Source organism: Siphateles boraxobius, unplaced genomic scaffold, assembly GCF_051911475.1.
Source record: "Siphateles boraxobius isolate OS27281-9 unplaced genomic scaffold, OSU_SipBor_1 86, whole genome shotgun sequence".
NCBI lineage: Eukaryota > Metazoa > Chordata > Actinopteri > Cypriniformes > Leuciscidae > Siphateles > Siphateles boraxobius.
In genome coordinates this window covers 10,699,791-10,719,087 of record NW_027509215.1, presented here as the reverse complement: position 1 = coordinate 10,719,087, position 19,297 = coordinate 10,699,791, and the positions used below count along the sequence as shown (strand labels likewise).

Below are 19,297 nucleotides of genomic sequence, written 5' to 3'. Positions count from 1 at the left end.
TCTCTCTACAGGTACAGTCACTAGTGGGCCTACTGAGAACCTTGGGACGCGATGGTGAACTGGAGCTGAGTTGTGGGTCCCATGTTGCGCGCCTTCTCGGTAAGCTTCCCCCTGAGCTGCGCGCTGACTTTCGTCGTCATATGTTCCACCAACCCGGCACGACCCCTAATCTGGTTGACCTTTCAAACTGGCTCCGTTACGAAACATGGTGCCATAGCTACGATTCCGAGCCGATGTCTAAGGTCTTTCACGCTAAGCCAGATTCTGGAAAGAGAACTGTGACCATCCTGCATGGGGTTGGAGAACCCCCGGTTGAGACTCCAGTCTCTCGGAAGGGTCCCGTTTCACAAACTCAGCCTTCTAAAGTGAAACGTTATTGTCCATTCTGTGATAAGACTGAGCATTACCTGAGCCAGTGTGCATCTTTCAATAAGCTTACCTCAGACCAGGTCAGAACCTGGATTCGTACTAACAACCGTTGTTGGCGATGCGCTAGGGCACACCATGCTGCTCAGTGTGACCTTAAGAAGCCCTGCAACCTCTGCCAAGGCACCCATCTCCGCCCTCTTCATGAGGTGAATGTTGGTCTATCCCCAAGGGAGGATTCAGCTCAAGTGGAGAAGAGTTGCCTGATTCAAGGTATCTCTGGTCGTAATCAGTCCTTCACTGACCAATCAGCGTCCATTAGCAGAATGCTAGCGTGTAATGGGCAACAGCAACTCAACCAGTAAGAAATCGAAAGGACATAAGTACTCGTTCATTCAACTTTCAACCTATAACCCATGTTGAACTTGCAAAATCTACAATAAAATCTGAGATTTCTCAACGGCAATCGGGTGAAAGAGACAAATTTATCGTCTAACTCCCATTCATTTTGCACTCGGACAATCGCCCCCAGTGGAACTCTGGTGGAACTACAACCAAAATTCGGTACAATAGGGCTTAATATGGAGTGAACAGGCTCTCGGGTAGACGGGCTTTGAGTGAACCAAAGACAGTCTCAAAAACACGCTTTGAAATCGCTGGTGTTTCTGACGTCACAAACTACCTTGTAACCAATCAGATCAACGTGTGATCGTCAATGAGTGGATCTCTGAGCTGAGTGAGTGGGGGCGGGGCTCATTTGCATATTCATAGAACCGTGAATACTAAATTAGGCAAGGGTGTTGAGTTACATTCAAGATATGTTAAGGCATGACGACTTTTTTTCAAGGAAAAAACTTTTAAATATGTCATATTGGTAATCAAAAATGCGTTTTGAGGGATAACTTAGGGGGACTTTAACTTAAACACCAGTGACAATATTGTTAGAACAGAAAATGGCAATGGTTCAAGAGAAAAACACTATTTATAAAGCTTTACTTTTGCTCAATACAGAATTAAACATCCAATGGAAACTGTTATACTTAAAGTATTATTTCTTGTTACTTTAAGTTATTGATCTTAAAACAAAGTAATGAATAATTTCAGAAGTATCTGAAACGTAATATCCTCTAGCAGAAGATGATGTGGGTTTTGCTGAAGGGGTTAATGGCTGGACCATCAATATTTTACAAAGCAAAAACAGAAAGCACCAAATTATACAGTTTATCATCAGTCCAGGCCATAATGTGTGGATATACAATCAAACCAAAAATTATTCAGACACCAGATATCATTTTTCACATTTTGTTTACTAGTGTGTGCAGGACACTATAGTTCATTTATGTAAGTGAGGAGGGCAAAATACAGTAAACTGTGGCATATTATACACAAATGTTCTTCATACAGTGACTACCAGTGACATTTATACAAATTTAGGACCAACAATGATTCAGAAACTTTGAGCTGATCATGTTTTGCTGAAGTGTTTTTTCTTTAATAACTAATGCACCTTTTTACACCACAGACTGAACAACATGAAGCATTGCTTGGTAATTGTTTGCGCTAAACTGGTATTATCTAATTGTGTAGTTAAATTTAACAGCTGACAGATATTCAACATAATTCATGTGTGAGAGTCTAACAGAAGGACGGAGAAAACCTGTGAAATATCAACTGATTTAATAACTCTGTTAAATTTATATATTAAATATTTTATAAAATTTTATTTAATTAAATATTTTATTTTATAAAATATTTCTAAACTAAAGCGAATAAACTGTGATAATGTGAGAAATGTCTGAATAAATCTAGGTTTGACTGTAAAAGTGAATGTGTGAATCAAAAGACAGCTTCGCTAAAGATAATCAGCATTATGATTATTTAGCATTTTCATGTAAAGCACATTTTCTTAAGCACTGTCTGGCATCATGACATCACGGCTTTGACTCTTTTTTCTTGCTCTCTTTTGCTGGTTTCTTCAGTTTCTTCACCTCCTCCTTTTCTTCCTCTCCCTTCTTCTTGACTTTCATCTCTTCTTCTTTGCGTCTCGTCAGTCTCTCTGTAATCTCCTCTTCTCGTCGTCCTCTCGCTCTGCGCTCAGGGAAGTGTGTTCCTCTCCTCTTCAGGAGCCGGGGGTCGGGAAGGGCCCGGTGTCTGAGGCTCCTGGATCTTTCACGACTCACTCTCTTGGATTTGCCAGAGCCTTCGTCGTCATCATCGTCAATCCACCAGAACAACACGTCCCATAAGGAAGTGTCCGGCTACGAGTATCAATTCAGAGGTGAATGATTATTATTATACACACAGATATTGTTCTGTGATCTATATCTATCTCTCTCTCTCTATCTAATATATATATATACATATATTAGGGCTGTGAAACGATTAATTGCATTCAAAATAAAAGTTTGTGTGTACATAATATATGTGTGTATAATTATTTTGTAGCCTTTATATAAATACACACACATGCATGTGTATATATTTAAGAAATATTTGCATGCACTGTATATATATCTTTATATATAATTTTATATTTATAATATATACAAAATAATTATACACACACATAAACACAAACCTTTATTTTGGATGCGATTAATCGTTTCACAGCCTGAATATATATATATATTTATATTTATATATAAATTACCTAAATTAATAACTTTTTTACAACAAAATTTAACCATCTCTGAACTTAAGCTGGACTGTTATCACTGTAAAGTTGCTTTGAAACAATCTGTATTATATAGCTAGTGCTATATCAATAAAGGTGACTTGACCTCTGCTGTGAAATCTGTACAGTATTTTTATAATATTATAACATGTATAATCATTAAAGACAAACTAACTGTACATTATCCTGCTTATTACTCTCAAGCTCACCAAATAAATAAACATACAGATGTGAAATAATGATTTGAGTTTGTTATTTTGTCATTTTATCTGTATCTTAGCTGCCTTCCGCTAAGAAAAATAGTACATTACAATGTACAAAACAAGACAAACAATAAAATAATGCTACAGTAATATTAATACTATGTTCTGAGATCAGTTTTACTACATTAATAAATTGAGACGCAAGATGGCGCTAGTTGTATGAAAGAAGAAAAAGGCGTGAGTCTGCGGAGTGATACGGGACACATGAATGTAGTGCTGGCTGATATTCAGCGGTTGACCAATCAGGATCAAGTATTCGAGAGACGCAAGGCAAAAAACAAAAAAAAGCAGCATGACACATTTTTTTAAAAAAGAAAGAAAAGAAAAAAGTCAATCCCTTTTAACAGGAGTTGCGCTTTTTTTCACGAGACAGCGGTCAAAGATGTCATTCGTTATTATGGGAGAAACGAAGCTCTTTGAAGTTATGAATCAAATGAAACAGTTCATTCGTAAAATGAGTCACTGTTTTGAATGTTGGAAAACACCACAGGTTGGTGTAAAAACACTGCAAATGCAATGGAAACTCAGCCCAAACATGTATAAATAATGACACATTTTACAAACAAATTTCCAATGTTTTCATCTACAAATAATTACCATTAAATATTAAGACTCTATTGTGTTTTATTAATTTGTAGTCCTAGGCAGGGCTTATTTAAATTAGAAGCAATTATTCTCCTTTTTGTATCATAGATGCAAAAGTGTTAAAATTCAATAGATTGATTGAAACCTACCGTCATCGGGATTTTGAAATGTTTCGATAACAGTATGACGTAACGAAGTCTCGTTAGCTGAATCACGTGACTCGATTCAAGCTGCGAACCACCGATTCAAAACAAAAGATTCGTATCTGTTTCGAAAGCGACCATTACTACTTTACACAGAAAACAACACTTTATGAGACACTTTATTATGCAAGCCTGCGTCTTTATACCTTGTGTATTTTGTGTTCTCACCTCATTTGGTGTTATTTTCCATCTTTTAATCAGATTGTGTCTCTCATTCAGTGCCGTGAGCTTTTCATCCTTACGGCCTCTGACTGCCTCTGTGAGGAGAAAACATCTGTCAATCATCATCCGACGAAGACATTTAGGTGAGATTATTTGGGGCTGTGGTTGACATTAGTACACTTTTTTTTTTTTTACATTAGTACACTTGCCGTGTTTTTAAAATTGTATTTATTTATTTATTAGACATTTAGACAAACATGAAACATTAACAACTATAAGAAGACATCCAAAAAGATAATAACTAGAAAGAAATTAGGTTTACAATACATAAAAAAGAAAAGAAAAAGTGAAACAATATAGGCAATATATATATACTATTGATTTAAATGGAAATAAACAAATAAATCATAAATTAGTACAGCATGCAATTTCAAAATTCAAGAAGCTTCAACGTTTTGGCGAATAAGATTGTATTTATACATTTTTTGTTATCAATACATTGGAGAGACTCAATATTCAAATGAAAATCAGCCATAAAGACCTTCAGACAAGGTTTAGAATTATTTATTTTACTTTTATGAATATGAAATTTGACCCTAGACTACGAAACGGGTCAGTTTTTTTAAATTGAGATTTATACATCATCTGAAAGCTGAATAAAATATGCTTTTGTTAGGATAGGACAATATTTGGCCGAGATACAACTAGCCTATTTGAAAATCTGGAATCTGAGGGTGCAAAAAAAACAAAAACAAAAAAACATGAGAAAATCACCTTTGAAGTTGTGCATTTCTGTTCGGGATTGTGCTGCATTCACTCACAAAAATAAAGGTTTTATATATTTACGGTAGGAAATTTACAAAACATCTTCATGGAACATGATCTTTACTTAATATCCTAATGATTTTTGGCATAAAAGAAAAATCGATAATTTTGACCCATACAATGTATTCTTGGCTATTGCCACAAATATACCCGTGTGACTTGTGATTGGTGTTGTGATCCAGGGTCATGAATAAGATCACTTGCCGTGTATTCTCTGTAACCCGGAGGTCAGCAGGAGGATCGTTACGGCCACGATCAAACATCTGTTCAGCGTCACTCCTTCCCACGGCGTCTCGATCTGGGTCAGGTTCTGGATGGACAATGCTTTGCGTAACGACGCTGCTGGACAGGACAATAGAGACGTGATCATACACAGATATAGGTACATTTTAATCTAAACCTAATTAAAGTTGATATGAGCTAACATGCTAATATTACGGAACTCCTTAAATATGAGACAGCTTCTTCCCTCGCAAAACTTTCATGTATTAAAGGCTCATTCAGTCGGGACTTTTATTCTGAAACCGTAGTCATGGTAATATGTCGAGCAGTGTACAGTAGTTAGTTGCGCTGCCGCTATCTGCTGTGTATGTGTGATCTGTGCGAGCTGTCAGAGTTGTTGATTCCTTCGTTCGTGGGGATTGCTGCAGCTGTAATATCATGATGTTAGTAACTGACCTACAAAGTAAGTCAATTTGATTATAATTGTGTTAAACGTAATCTGAACAGAGTTATGCGTCTGTGACATACGTGCATGTCCGGACATGTCCTGTAGAGATCGTTCTGTGTTATTCAGATCGGTAATATTATTTAAAGTGTTATTCATTCTTTATTAAGCTACATATCAGTGTTATGGGTAATTAATGAGGTGATGTTGGTCTGTTAAGATGTTATAATACCAGACTACTGATTAGCGTCATGTTTGTTTGAATGCTCTTCATATGAGCCATGATGTTATCCATATATGGGCATTGTATGTTATTGATGACAAATGGTCGCTTACAGCATGTATTTCCCTGTGGAATACCTTGTTTCTGTTCATTTAACTGGATGTTGAGTAGAGAAACGTCAATGATGCATATTAGGAATAATTATTTTTCATTATGTAACAGTGAATGCTTATTATATATTTAGTTTATTCATTCTCTTTATTGTATTTATCTTTCAGACTATGTACATCATTGAATATACCTTTGTGGCCCATTCATCTACTCCAATACAAAGAATTAATCTGATCACCTGTCTCCTCATTATTTGTGCTCTTATCGGCACCCAGAAGGGTTTACTCATCCGTCACCTAATCAGAACCTAACAGCCCACAGCCTCTCCAAAAAATTGGTCCTTCGAGCCGGATAGAGTATTCCCTTCTGAAGTTATGGACTCTGATGAGGAGATGATTGGAGGAACTCGCCCTAAGCGCCATACTCGTCCTCCAGCTTACCTACAGCAGTATGAGGTACACTATACCCGAGGCAGACCTGTCGCTGAGCATGATGTACAACCCACCTGGGAGGCACCTGTCCATCGGACTCCTCCCCCATCCTTCCAGCCTTACGCCATTGCCCCTGGTGGTGACCTGGTATGTTCTGGTGGCTCACAGATCATGTCCTCGAGTTATATGCCTCCACAGCCTGTTGTATTTCCTCAGCGATCCTTCTCGTCACCTTCGGCAGCTGATTTCACTACCTCTGCACATGACAGTGAGCGACAGCATTTGCGCCAGGAGCATGCACAACTAATGCAGACACATCAAGCTTTACAGGCTGACTTAAGGGAGTTGAGAGAAGTCCGTGCAGAAGTCAGAGAATTAGTTCAGGAGGCTCAGTCCCTTAGAGTCGATCTCAGTAAAGCTAAAGGAGACAACCTATCGCCAGCACAGCCGACAGCGTCTCAGTTATTCAGTCCCCCCGTGAGGCCGTATGAATCCACAACCTTAATGGAAAAGGGACACGTCGCTGAGCTTCCCCCACCGCCATGGCCTGAGCCTGACGTTGACCTGAGAACACGGGTGGATGCCCTTGCGTTGTCTGATACGGGTGCCACGATTTACTCACCTGTGATGCCAGGGACCAGGAAGTATCCCCTTTCCGCAGCTACTCAGTCACGCCCTCCTCAACATTACTTTCCTGATGTTTGGGGATTTCCCCCCCCTCCTACCCCTGAAGAGATTCAAGAGTTGCTAACACCTGCGGGCATGTCTTTACCTGTCAACCGCACGTCAGTGCCTATCTCCCCACGGTTCAGCTCGGTGCCTGCTTATTCGATTCGTCCTACCTTAGCGCCAAAGGCAGAACCCAATCGACCCCTTCTACCACCTTCCAGGTCTGAATATGTGTACAGAGGACCTACCCCTACAATACCTAAGTTCAGCTGGCCTGATCCGGGGGAGTTTGCCCGACTCCGGATAGCTTTAGAGAACCTGCTACCTCCAGACGGGACGGAACTTTTCAAATACCAGATCTTAGTGGATCATCTTAGGCTTGAGGAGGCTAGAATGATCGCGGATGCTTATCTGAACTCCCTTACCCCATTCACTGATACGATGGCTGCACTTCATGAGAAATTCGGCCAACCGCATCAGCTTGCCTTAAGGAGGATCTCTGTTGTTCTTGAGAGTCCTGACATCAAGCGAGGTGATATATCTGCCTTCCAAAGGTTCTCTCTACAGGTACAGTCACTAGTGGGCCTACTGAGAACCTTGGGACGCGATGGTGAACTGGAGCTGAGTTGTGGGTCCCATGTTGCGCGCCTTCTCGGTAAGCTTCCCCCTGAGCTGCGCGCTGACTTTCGTCGTCATATGTTCCACCAACCCGGCACGACCCCTAATCTGGTTGACCTTTCAAACTGGCTCCGTTACGAAACATGGTGCCATAGCTACGATTCCGAGCCGATGTCTAAGGTCTTTCACGCTAAGCCAGATTCTGGAAAGAGAACTGTGACCATCCTGCATGGGGTTGGAGAACCCCCGGTTGAGACTCCAGTCTCTCGGAAGGGTCCCGTTTCACAAACTCAGCCTTCTAAAGTGAAACGTTATTGTCCATTCTGTGATAAGACTGAGCATTACCTGAGCCAGTGTGCATCTTTCAATAAGCTTACCTCAGACCAGGTCAGAACCTGGATTCGTACTAACAACCGTTGTTGGCGATGCGCTAGGGCACACCATGCTGCTCAGTGTGACCTTAAGAAGCCCTGCAACCTCTGCCAAGGCACCCATCTCCGCCCTCTTCATGAGGTGAATGTTGGTCTATCCCCAAGGGAGGATTCAGCTCAAGTTGAGAAGAGTTGCCTGACAAATTCCTCTCCAGATCGGCTCTTCCTGGATAAACCCTCTGTCAGTGGTCGAGTTATGCTCAAAGTGGTTCCTGTAAATTTACATTATGAAGATCGCACCCTGGACACCTTCGCTCTCCTGGATGACGGCTCGGAGAGGACTATTCTGCTCTCCACTGCAGTTAAGGCCTTGGGCATCAAGGGTGTCCCTGAAGATCTTCCATTGCGGACAGTGAGAGACGATATTCAGGTCCTTCATGGTTCTTCCATATCCTTTCAAATCTCTTCCCTCTGTAAACCCCAAACAAGTTATAAGATCACTCATGCCTTTACAGCAGATCGTCTTAACCTATCACGCCAGTCTTACCCTGTACAACAGCTACGTCAGAAGTACAGACATCTGCGGGGTCTTCCAATCAGTACACTTACTGACGTCCAGCCTTTACTTCTCATCGGTTCCGATCAGCCCCATCTCATAATTCCGACGGAGCCTGTCCGTTGGGGCGGCCCGGGTGCGCCAGCTGCAGTTCATACACGCCTAGGATGGACGCTTCAGGGCCCCATTCCTTCCATGGGGTGGCCTCCTGCAGCACGGCAATGCCTGTTAACATCCATGGATCCAATTCAGGATGAACTTTTCCAGAACGTTCAACGCCTGTGGCAATTGGATGCGGTTCCGAAGTGGGAAGGTAAAGATGTAACCCGGTCCAAGCAAGATCACGAGGCTCTTCAGCTGCTTGAAACTAAAACTCTCACCCATCAAATGCAGGGTATCAATCGGTTAGCTACGCCTTTACTGCGGCAAAGGGACATGCCTTTTTTGAATGCACCTAAGGAGTCAGTCCTACCTACCCTTCGCAGTGTAGAAAGGCGTCTGCTGAAGGACCCTGTAAAGGCTGAGGTCTATAAAGAGGAAATGAGGAAACTCATTGAGACAGGAGCTGTTCGGGAAGCGACTGACCCTTTACCTGATTCGACTGAATGCTGGTATATCCCTCACCACATTGTTAGTCACAATGGAAAGTTCCGCATTGTCTTTAACTGCTCCCATCAGTATCAAGGACAAAGCCTCAATCAGTACCTGTTGCCAGGGCCCACCCTTGGGGCCTCGCTGTTGGGCGTTCTTATCCGCTTCAGAGAACACCCTGTGGCAGTGAGTGGGGACATCAAGGCGATGTTTCACCAGGTCCGCCTTCTACCTGTGGACCGTCCTCTACTCCGTTTCCTTTGGCGGGACCTGAAGATGGATGAGGCACCCAGGATTCTTGAGTGGCAGGTACTACCCTTTGGCACGACCTCCAGTCCATGCTGTGCAACCTACGCACTACAACGCCATGTACAGCAACATCCCCAGACAGATGAGGCGATTCGGTTTTCGGTGGAGAGATGTTTTTATGTCGATAACTGCCTACAGAGCCTGCCTACTGTTGATGCAGCGCGAAGTTTGATTGATCGACTACGAAATATCCTTTCTGGAGCTGGATTTGAAATTCGCCAGTGGGCCTGCAGTGATCCTGGTGTGGTGAGTCACCTACCAACCAATGCCCGAGCTGTGGGTGTGGAACTGTGGTTGACGCAGGAGAAGTCAGACATCCCTGAATCAACGCTAGGTCTGAGCTGGAACTGGCAGACGGACACTTTGTCCTACAAGCACCGACCTGTGATATATAACACTCCTACTTTAAGGAATATCTATAAGGTCCTAGCTTCCCAATACGACCCTCTTGGCTGGCTTCTACCTTATACGACTCGAGCAAAGGTCATCATTAAGCAACTGTGGAACAAACAGAGAGGGTGGGACGATCCCAACCTACCACCTGAGCTCTTCCAGTCTTGGAATACTTGGGAGGAGGAACTCCAATACCTCCCTTGTATCACCTTTCCCCGGCCTTATGTCCCTACTGAAGTTGGAATGAGTGGAGCTACCCATGAGGTACATATCTTCTCGGATGCCTCTGAGCAGGCATATGGAGCGGTGGCTTACCTCCGGACTACCGACCAGGAAGGTCGGACCTACCTGTCCTTCATCATAGCACGCTCGCGTGTTACTCCTAGACGAGCTCACTCTATTCCAAGACTGGAACTCTGCGGAAGTCTAGTCGCAGCACAGTTGGCTAAGTTACTTGAGAACGAGTTGACCCTACATATCAAGTCTATTTCCCTGTGGACAGACTCTACCACGGTCCTCCAGTGGTTGAATTCGGAGTCCTGTCGATACAGAGTCTTCGTAGGAAACAGAATCGCTGAGATCCAGGAGTTGACGGATAAGTGTTCTTGGCATTATGTAAGCTCGGCAGACAACCCGGCTGATGACCTCACTAAAGGGAAACCTCTCCAATATCTTGCTGCACCAAACCGATGGTCTCAAGGACCCTCCTTTCTCCTTCAGGATCCCAAGTATTGGCCAGTAATACCTAAGTCTGAGACCATAGCAGACAAGGTTGAACTGCGGAAATCTGCCTTCTGTGGGATCAGTACCTTCCCTCCCTCTTCTGGCTACACTGATGGATGGAACTACCACACCTGGTAGGAACTATTGGACGTGACAGCCCAAGAACTTCGAACTACGCTTTCTCCAGGGACTTCTCCACAGGCTGAGGATTACCATCAGGCTGAGCTCCATATCCTCAGACGGGTGCAGCAGGAATCCTTCCCTGAGGATTATAAAGTGTTAGGGAATGGAAAGTCAGTCAGGTCCAAAAGTCGACTAATTTCATTAGCCCCTGAAATGGATCCGTCCAGTAGTCTGATCAGGGTAGGAGGTCGTTTGAGGAGAGCTGCAGGCATTGAGGACTCCGTTTTACATCCTCTGGTCCTGGATCCTAATCACCCAGTCACTCGTTTGATTATTCACCACTATGACCACAAATTACATCATTCTGGATCTGAACGGCTGTTCGCGGAAATACGGAGATATTACTGGATTCTACGTGGCCGCGAAGCTGTTCGGCGGTTTCAGCATGACTGTCCAGAATGTCAACGGTGGAGGGCCCGGCCGACAATCCCTAAGATGGCAGATCTCCCCTCTGCTCGCCTGCGGCTCTACAAGCCTGCCTTCCATTCTTGTGGAATGGACTGCTTTGGACCATTGCTGGTCAAACTTGGAAGACGTACGGAGAAGCGTTGGGGTATTCTTTTTAAATGTTTGACCACGAGAGCCGTCCATTTAGACCTACTCCCAAGCATGAGTACCGACTCCTTCCTCATGGCTCTTAGAAGGTTTGTCTCAAGAAGAGGGACACCGGCTGAGTTATGGTCGGATCGAGGTACGAACTTCCGCGGGAGTGAAAGGGAATTACGGGAAGCTTATGCTGCATTAGTTCCTGATATACAGCATCAGCTTGCTCGCCAGAGGATCCATTTCCACTTTAATCCCCCATCGGCCCCCCACTTCGGTGGAGTTTGGGAAAGGGAGGTGAGATCTGTTAAATCAGCATTGTACACGGTTTTGGGTTCACAGTCAGTTCCCGAGGAAGTCTTAATGACGGTCTTGCTGGAAGTGGAGGCCATCCTCAACTCAAAACCCTTGGGTTATGTGTCGTCAGATGTTGCAGATGCTGACCCAGTGACGCCAAATAGTTTCCTCATGGGGCGGCCTGATGGATCTCTGCCTCAAGTCATTTACCCAGAATCAGAGATGCTAAGTCGCCGGCACTGGCGACATTCCCAGGTCCTAGCGGACCGATTCTGGTCCAGGTTCATAAGGGACTATCTTCCTAGCCTCCAAACTCGCCAGAAGTGGCAAGCCTCTCCTCCCGACTTGAAGGAGAAAACATTTGTTTTGGTTGTAGACCCCCAACTACCTCGGAGCTTATGGCCTGTGGGACAAGTCATCAAGACCCACCTAAGCCCGGATGGTCATATCCGTTCAGCTGATGTGGACCGGTAGCCCGCCTAGTCATCCTGCCGGCCTTACCAAACGATGGTCCTAATGCTTCTAGCCCTGATTAGTGAAGTCGCCTTTCATGGTAGCAAAGATGCTCCACATCTTTGGGGGCGGCTGTATTAAAGGCTCATTCAGTCGGGACTTTTATTCTGAAACCGTAGTCATGGTAATATGTCGAGCAGTGTACAGTAGTTAGTTGCGCTGCCGCTATCTGCTGTGTATGTGTGATCTGTGCGAGCTGTCAGAGTTGTTGATTCCTTCGTTCGTGGGGATTGCTGCAGCTGTAATATCATGATGTTAGTAACTGACCTACAAAGTAAGTCAATTTGATTATAATTGTGTTAAACGTAATCTGAACAGAGTTATGCGTCTGTGACATACGTGCATGTCCGGACATGTCCTGTAGAGATCGTTCTGTGTTATTCAGATCGGTAATATTATTTAAAGTGTTATTCATTCTTTATTAAGCTACATATCAGTGTTATGGGTAATTAATGAGGTGATGTTGGTCTGTTAAGATGTTATAATACCAGACTACTGATTAGCGTCATGTTTGTTTGAATGCTCTTCATATGAGCCATGATGTTATCCATATATGGGCATTGTATGTTATTGATGACAAATGGTCGCTTACAGCATGTATTTCCCTGTGGAATACCTTGTTTCTGTTCATTTAACTGGATGTTGAGTAGAGAAACGTCAATGATGCATATTAGGAATAATTATTTTTCATTATGTAACAGTGAATGCTTATTATATATTTAGTTTATTCATTCTCTTTATTGTATTTATCTTTCAGACTATGTACATCATTGAATATACCTTTGTGGCCCATTCATCTACTCCAATACAAAGAATTAATCTGATCACCTGTCTCCTCATTATTTGTGCTCTTATCGGCACCCAGAAGGGTTTACTCATCCGTCACCTAATCAGAACCTAACAGCCCACAGCCTCTCCAACATTTCACGTCCTCTCTCAAAATATTTACGTTCCCCTGATGAACTTTGCATTATATTTCAATGCTTTTTCTCGCAAAATTATTCCATACCCTGAGAAACTTTGTGTTCGCTCGCTAAATATTTACGTTCATCGCTAAACTTTCTATTATTTCAATGCTTTTTTTTTCGCAAAACTGTTCCGTCACCGTCCTCGAGAAACCTGTTTCGCTTATAAAATATTTTCACAAAATATTTACATTCCCCAGATAAACTTTGTTATATTTGAATATTTATATTTAAACGTTGCATTATATTTCAATGCATTTTTCCGCAAAACTATTCCATGAGAAACTTTTGCGTACGATCGCAAAATATTTACGTTCCATCGATAAACTTCGCATTATATTTCAATGCTTTTTTTCCCGCAAAACTATTCCGTCCCTTGAGAAACTTTGCGTTCGCTCGCAAAATATTTACATTCCCCTGATTAACTTTGCATTATATTTTAAGGCTTTTTTCATGAAACTATTCCGTACCTCGATAAACTTGCATTATATATTGCATTAACTATTCCGTACCTCAATAAACTTGCATTATATTTAAAAAAAAAAATTCGCAAAACAATTCCGTCCCTCGAGAAACTTTACGTTACATTTCAATGATTTTTATTGCAAACTATTCGTCCTGGAGAAACTTGCGTTCGCTGGCAAAATATTTCCCGAAATATTTACGTTCCCCAGATTAACTTTGCATTATATTTAAATGTTTTTTTATTTTTTTTCGCTCGCAACAGTTTTTAATGAAAATATAAACAAGGTAGGAGGAAAAACTATATTCCAATGCTTTTGTGAGCAAATGCAAAGTTTTTGCACTCCAGTGCAAATTTTCTCAGACAAATGCAATAGTTTGTGAGAGAATGCAAGCACTGAAAATTATTATTTTCCCTCCCAACTCAATTTTTTACAATCAACATTAGCTGCCCCTCCTTTATATCCATTAATTATCAGACTTTCTAAAAAAAATAATAGAAAACATTTATACCAACTGCTATTTGTATTTTAAATAAGCAAACCTACCTTTTATAAAGGTAATTTTTTAAATGTAATGCATGTCTTGTTCTTTATTTATTTTATTTTATATTCTTTAAAACAATATTCTACCCCTATATAGGATAGACTAAGGGTTTTCAAAAGGGTAAAAATTGTGAAAAATAAATATAATAAAACTGATAATGAATAATAATAACAGATACATTTAACTAAGTGATAATAAAAATACATTTTAATTAACTAAATTAATTTATTTTTAAAATAATAAAAAATGACTCAAATCTAACTATACTCTAATCTAACACTGCAATTGGAAATTTAATTTTTTACTTAACAACATATTTTTCATAGGCGTGAACTTATGGACTAGAACTAAAACCATAGAAATGGTGCAAATGAGCATGAATATGTGTTTTGCAGGTGATCCGGGTGACATACTGGCGCCAGAGACCGGATGTTCCCGAGGAATCATCTTCGGGACTTGCTGGACGATTGGAGCCTCCTGTAGGACACAGTAGGTTTATTAATGTAACTGTAAACGTCTGTGTTAAAGGTCATGTTCAGATGAATGTGTGACTGTGATCTCCAGCTGTCATGTGATGTCAGACTCACCTCTCGCAGCCTCCTCTGAGCGTACATCTCTATAAACAACAACAGATCACACTGACATGACTATCTTACTGTAGAATAAATACATTGCAGACATTTTAATGTATAAAAATGCTCAGTGAGACATTAATACATTTAAAGAGGACCTATTACACCCTTTTACGAAACCGTGATTCTGTTTTTGTGCTCTACTAGAACAGGTTTTCTCCTTTGTTGCGGCTCCTCTATTCCCAGTCTGTCAGTAACGCTCTGTTTACTTCCTGTCTCTATGAGGCCCCTCCTCCTGAAAAGCACACTGTGCTCTGATTGGTCGGCTGGAGCAGTGTGTTGTGATTGGTCGAGCGCTTCGAGTGTGTTTGGGAAATATCCCGTCCCTTACCATAACCGCCAGTTTAACACACTACTAACTAACTCAACCAGGCCCCGCCCCTTTATTATGCGTATGAATTATTATAATGAGGAATATTGTGACGTGTTCGTTCCCGGAAGAAACTCAAGATACAATGGAGGCGTTTCAGAAGTTCAGAAACACTGATATAGACAATTAGGGTACGTTTACACAACAATTATGTAATAAAAGCAGGAAAAGTTTTCTTTCTCTTTTTTTGTACAGAAGCCTCAAAAATGGCCCCGTTCACACAGATTTGCAAAAAAAAGCTGTATTGTGCTGTTAGGCCAGTAGATGGCGATGTCACTTTGTGCTCTTGTAAACTGAACATGTGATACGCATACGCATGATGTCACCGTTTTCATTAATTCGTGTTTTTGTAGTTTACACAGAGACGATAGCGATATCGCTTTCAAAAACTTGCACGTTTGAAACCGTTTTCAAAAGTTTGCGTTTTCAGGCCCTGAAAATGCCGAAGTCGCGCAAATGAATGACCTAAAACACATTAAAAAAAAAATCCGTTTTTAGTTAAAAATAGAAAAAAAGCACAATAGGTCCTATTTAAAAAAAATGCAGGTGATTTTTTTATATTTTTTAAGAATAAATGTACCTTTATAATTTACAGTAAAAATCCATTTGCATCAAGGAAGTGCATTCATGCACTTTTACAGTAAAATAGTTTTTTGAAGAGCAAGTCACACTATAGCTCTATCTTTAGAGAGGGCTTTTGGACGGTGTCGTGTTTCTTGTGTCTGTCAAGGTTGTTGTGTTATATATTATTAGACTCACTGTTCACTTTAACACCTCAAATAGTGTTGATGCCCTGATCTTAATTTAGAATGAACACTTTGCTTACAAGACACCTTGATTCCTGAGGATTTATATGAGTGTTTGAAACAGAAACATGCATGTATGAATCACGTCTCTGCTTGTTTGCAATGCATTTGCTCAGCGAGGGTATTTGAGCTCATTTGTACCTGCTCTGCTTCCGGTCCGCGCTTGTCTGATGGGTTTCGGAGGAGGAACGTCTTGCACTGGTTTTCCAAGCTCTTCCTCAAATGTCTCAAAAGTGCTTTCATCCATAACTCACCTGATAGAGAGAGAAAAGGCCCATAACACTCCAGATGTGCGATGAAACATCTCAAACTGCGGAGGTAAATATTACTGGATTCACGAACACCGCTGAAATAAATATTTGATCCTTTCAGAGCTTCAGTACAGAAATCACACCATTTAAAAAAAAAAATATATATATATAGTGCTTTTCATAATACACAGTTTAAAATCAGCTTTCCAGGAACTCGTGATGATAATGTTTGATATCTTCAATCCTTATAGTCACATTTATCAGATTAGAGCTGGACGGTAATATAATTTACAATACTTTTTGCAACAATATAAACAATCAAGCAGTTTAGATTTTCTACATAGTATAAATCACCCTATATGTGAGTGTACTGTAAATATGAGGATAAAGTCGGACTAACTTATATATGCAAATTTACATAAAGAGCAATAAAACACAGACACCATAAAAAAATTAAAGATGCATTGCATTTCTATGTTAATAAATGCAACAGTGTATTTCCGTATTTAAGATTCATGCATTGTGAAGAAATATCCAGGTTTTCCACTGTCAGAAAATTTTAAAGATTTAAATTTAAAAATTGTGATTTACAAAACTATTTTATGAATTAGGCTGTGCTCTAAAACATTTAATTTTATTTAAAAATTGCAGACAACTGGGAATCCTATACATTTAAGGAGCAATTTATTAATTTATTATTTATAATTAACATGTCAAAAAACACTGTAAATCTGGTAGGACTTTAGAATAAGGTCGTATTAATTAACATAAACATTGACCAACAATGAGCAATACATCTGTTAGTGTTTATGAATATTTAACATTAGTTAATAAAAATACATTGTTAGTTCATGGTCCGTTTCTTTTACAACATCAGTCCTAAAATAACTTAATTGTCAAGTGAATCAATCAAAACTAACTTTATCTGGACAATAACTTATTCTATATTAATAACTTTATTCTTTATTAATAACTTTATTCTTTATTCTCCTATTGTCACTGTAAAGCTGCTGTGAAACATCTATATTTTTAAAGCGCTGTATAAATGAAGGAGACTTGACAGCAGCAAGTTTCAATTCAGTTCAGCATTGAAAATCCCTTTCTAATTATTATGCAAATGTTTCTCACTCAACATCAGTCCTAAAATAAGTCACCTTTGACCCTGTAACTTAGGCTTACCTGTGTGAAGGTGAGCAGGAGACCCGAGGAGGAGCAGTCGGCGTGTGAGAGCGCTGATCCACGGGTAGGACACACACACACGCACACGCACACACACACACACACACACACACACACACACACACACACACACACACACACACACACACACACACACACACACACACACACTCTCTCTCTCTCTCAACTCACCAACCATACTCTCACACACTCTCTCACTCACACACACACACACACACACACACACACACACACACACACACGTGACAGACATGCACAGGTGCAGCAGGATGAAAAAACAAAGCGTGCCATTACAGGACACTGATAATTCCCTGGGATGAAATGTGATTTATTTATGAAGCCTGTCAGGAGTCTTTGCATTACAGCGGCGTTTGAAATATTCATCACAGAAGGCCAAACACTAACTATAACCTTATAAAGCCTTGATGTTGTTTTCAGGCTCTACTAGAACAGGTTTTCCTGCTTGAATGTTGATTATTTTCCTCATATTCTCCATTGTTGCGGCTCCTCTCTTCCCAGTCTGTCAGTAACGCTCTGTTTACTTCCTGTCTCTATGAAGCTCCTCCTCCTGAAAAGCACACTGTGCTCTGATTGGTCGGCTGGAGCAGTGTGTTGTGATTGGTCGAGCGCTTTGAGTGTGTTTGGGAAATGTCCCGCCCCTTACCATAACCGTTAGTTTAACACACTACTAACTAACTCAACCAGGCCCCGCCCCTTTATTCTGCGTATGAATTATTATAATGAGGAATATTGTGACGTGTTCGTTCCAGGAAGAAACTCGAGATACAATGGAGGCGTTTCAGGACTTCAGAAACTATGATATAGAGAATTAGGTTACTTTTACACGACAACGATGTACTAAAAGCAGGAAAAAGTGTTTTTTGTTGTTGTTGTTTTTGTGTGTACAGACAAAGTTGTCAAAAATGATCCCGTTCACACGGATTTGCGAAAATGATTAAAATCTCTGTATTCTGCTGTTAGGCCAGTAGAGGGCGATGTCACTTTGTGCTCTTATAGACTGAACATGTGATACGTATGCGCATGATGTCACAGTTTTCACAAATTTGCGTTTTTGTTGTTCAGACGGAGACGATAGCGACATCGCTTTCAAAAACTTGCACTTTGAAACCCGTTTTCAAAAAGTTTGAATTTTCAGGCCCTCAAAACGCCGTTGTCGCGTAAATGAACGACCAAATCGCATAAAAAGTTTTACGTTTTCCGCTGAAAATGCTGCTGTGTAAACGGCCCCTTATAGAAACTGATATAGAAAACTAATAAAAACTATATAGACCTAATAAAAAATAATAAATGACAAAAACCCCATCAGAATTATCAGGACTTCTACTAAAATAAAAAATGTAGAGTATAAAAATAAAAACGGATTCAAAATATTAATAGTGTGTCAGTGATACTAAAACAACACTGAGCTGCCGTGAACTTCATCAATAAGCCTTTATACTTTAGGAGTTTAAACAGGAGTTTAACTTTTAAGAGAAAACGATGTAGAACAAATTATGCACATACTTTATGAATGTCTGTAACATTTCTATGTGTATAATGCATCTCTAATGCGTCAGTTGCGTAATAGTGATGCTATTTATGGATATAAATAGACATTCTGTCATCATTTACTCCTCAAGACAAGTTGATCCGAACACATAATAAGATACTTTGAAGTCATTTGATGGACCCCATTGACCTCCATTATGGAGAAAAAAATTCTATAAAAGACATTGACATTGTTCAAACTATCTTCGTTTGTGTCGAGCAGAAGAAAGAAACTCTCACA

At 40.7% G+C, this 19,297-nt stretch overlaps 1 protein-coding gene and 1 long non-coding RNA gene across 8 annotated transcripts in view; one reads left to right on the top strand and one right to left on the bottom strand.

Moving 5' to 3' along the window:
• Positions 1-1,657: 1,657 nt before the first annotated feature.
• LOC143731349 (uncharacterized) lies at positions 1,658-18,322 on the bottom strand. Of its 6 annotated transcripts, none has more exons than XM_077222219.1 (7): positions 17,488-18,322; positions 16,199-16,311; positions 14,837-14,865; positions 14,663-14,726; positions 5,283-5,420; positions 4,260-4,348; positions 1,658-2,624 (listed from the first exon to the last, which is right to left on the bottom strand). In XM_077222219.1, exons 2-7 carry the CDS (start codon positions 16,302-16,304, stop codon positions 2,298-2,300), a joined length of 753 nt encoding a protein of 250 aa, XP_077078334.1. In that variant the 5' UTR covers positions 16,305-16,311; positions 17,488-18,322; the 3' UTR covers positions 1,658-2,297. The 6 variants fall into 6 exon arrangements, with proteins under 6 accessions (XP_077078334.1, XP_077078335.1, XP_077078338.1 ...); XM_077222220.1 differs by having other exon boundaries at positions 16,199-16,403; positions 17,488-17,726; XM_077222223.1 differs by lacking the exon at positions 16,199-16,311 and adding an exon at positions 16,312-16,403 and having other exon boundaries at positions 17,488-17,688.
• LOC143731365 (uncharacterized) overlaps positions 5,285-19,297 on the top strand; it is a 29,022-nt gene continuing 15,009 nt past the window's right edge. The window contains exons 1-4 of one of the 2 annotated variants that reach the window (XR_013200743.1): positions 5,285-5,460; positions 14,645-14,728; positions 16,174-16,375; positions 17,482-17,551. This is a non-coding gene — a long non-coding RNA (uncharacterized LOC143731365). Of the gene's footprint in view, positions 5,461-14,644; positions 14,743-16,173; positions 16,376-17,481; positions 17,552-19,297 lie in introns of both variants that reach the window. The other variant, XR_013200742.1, reaches the window with a different exon arrangement.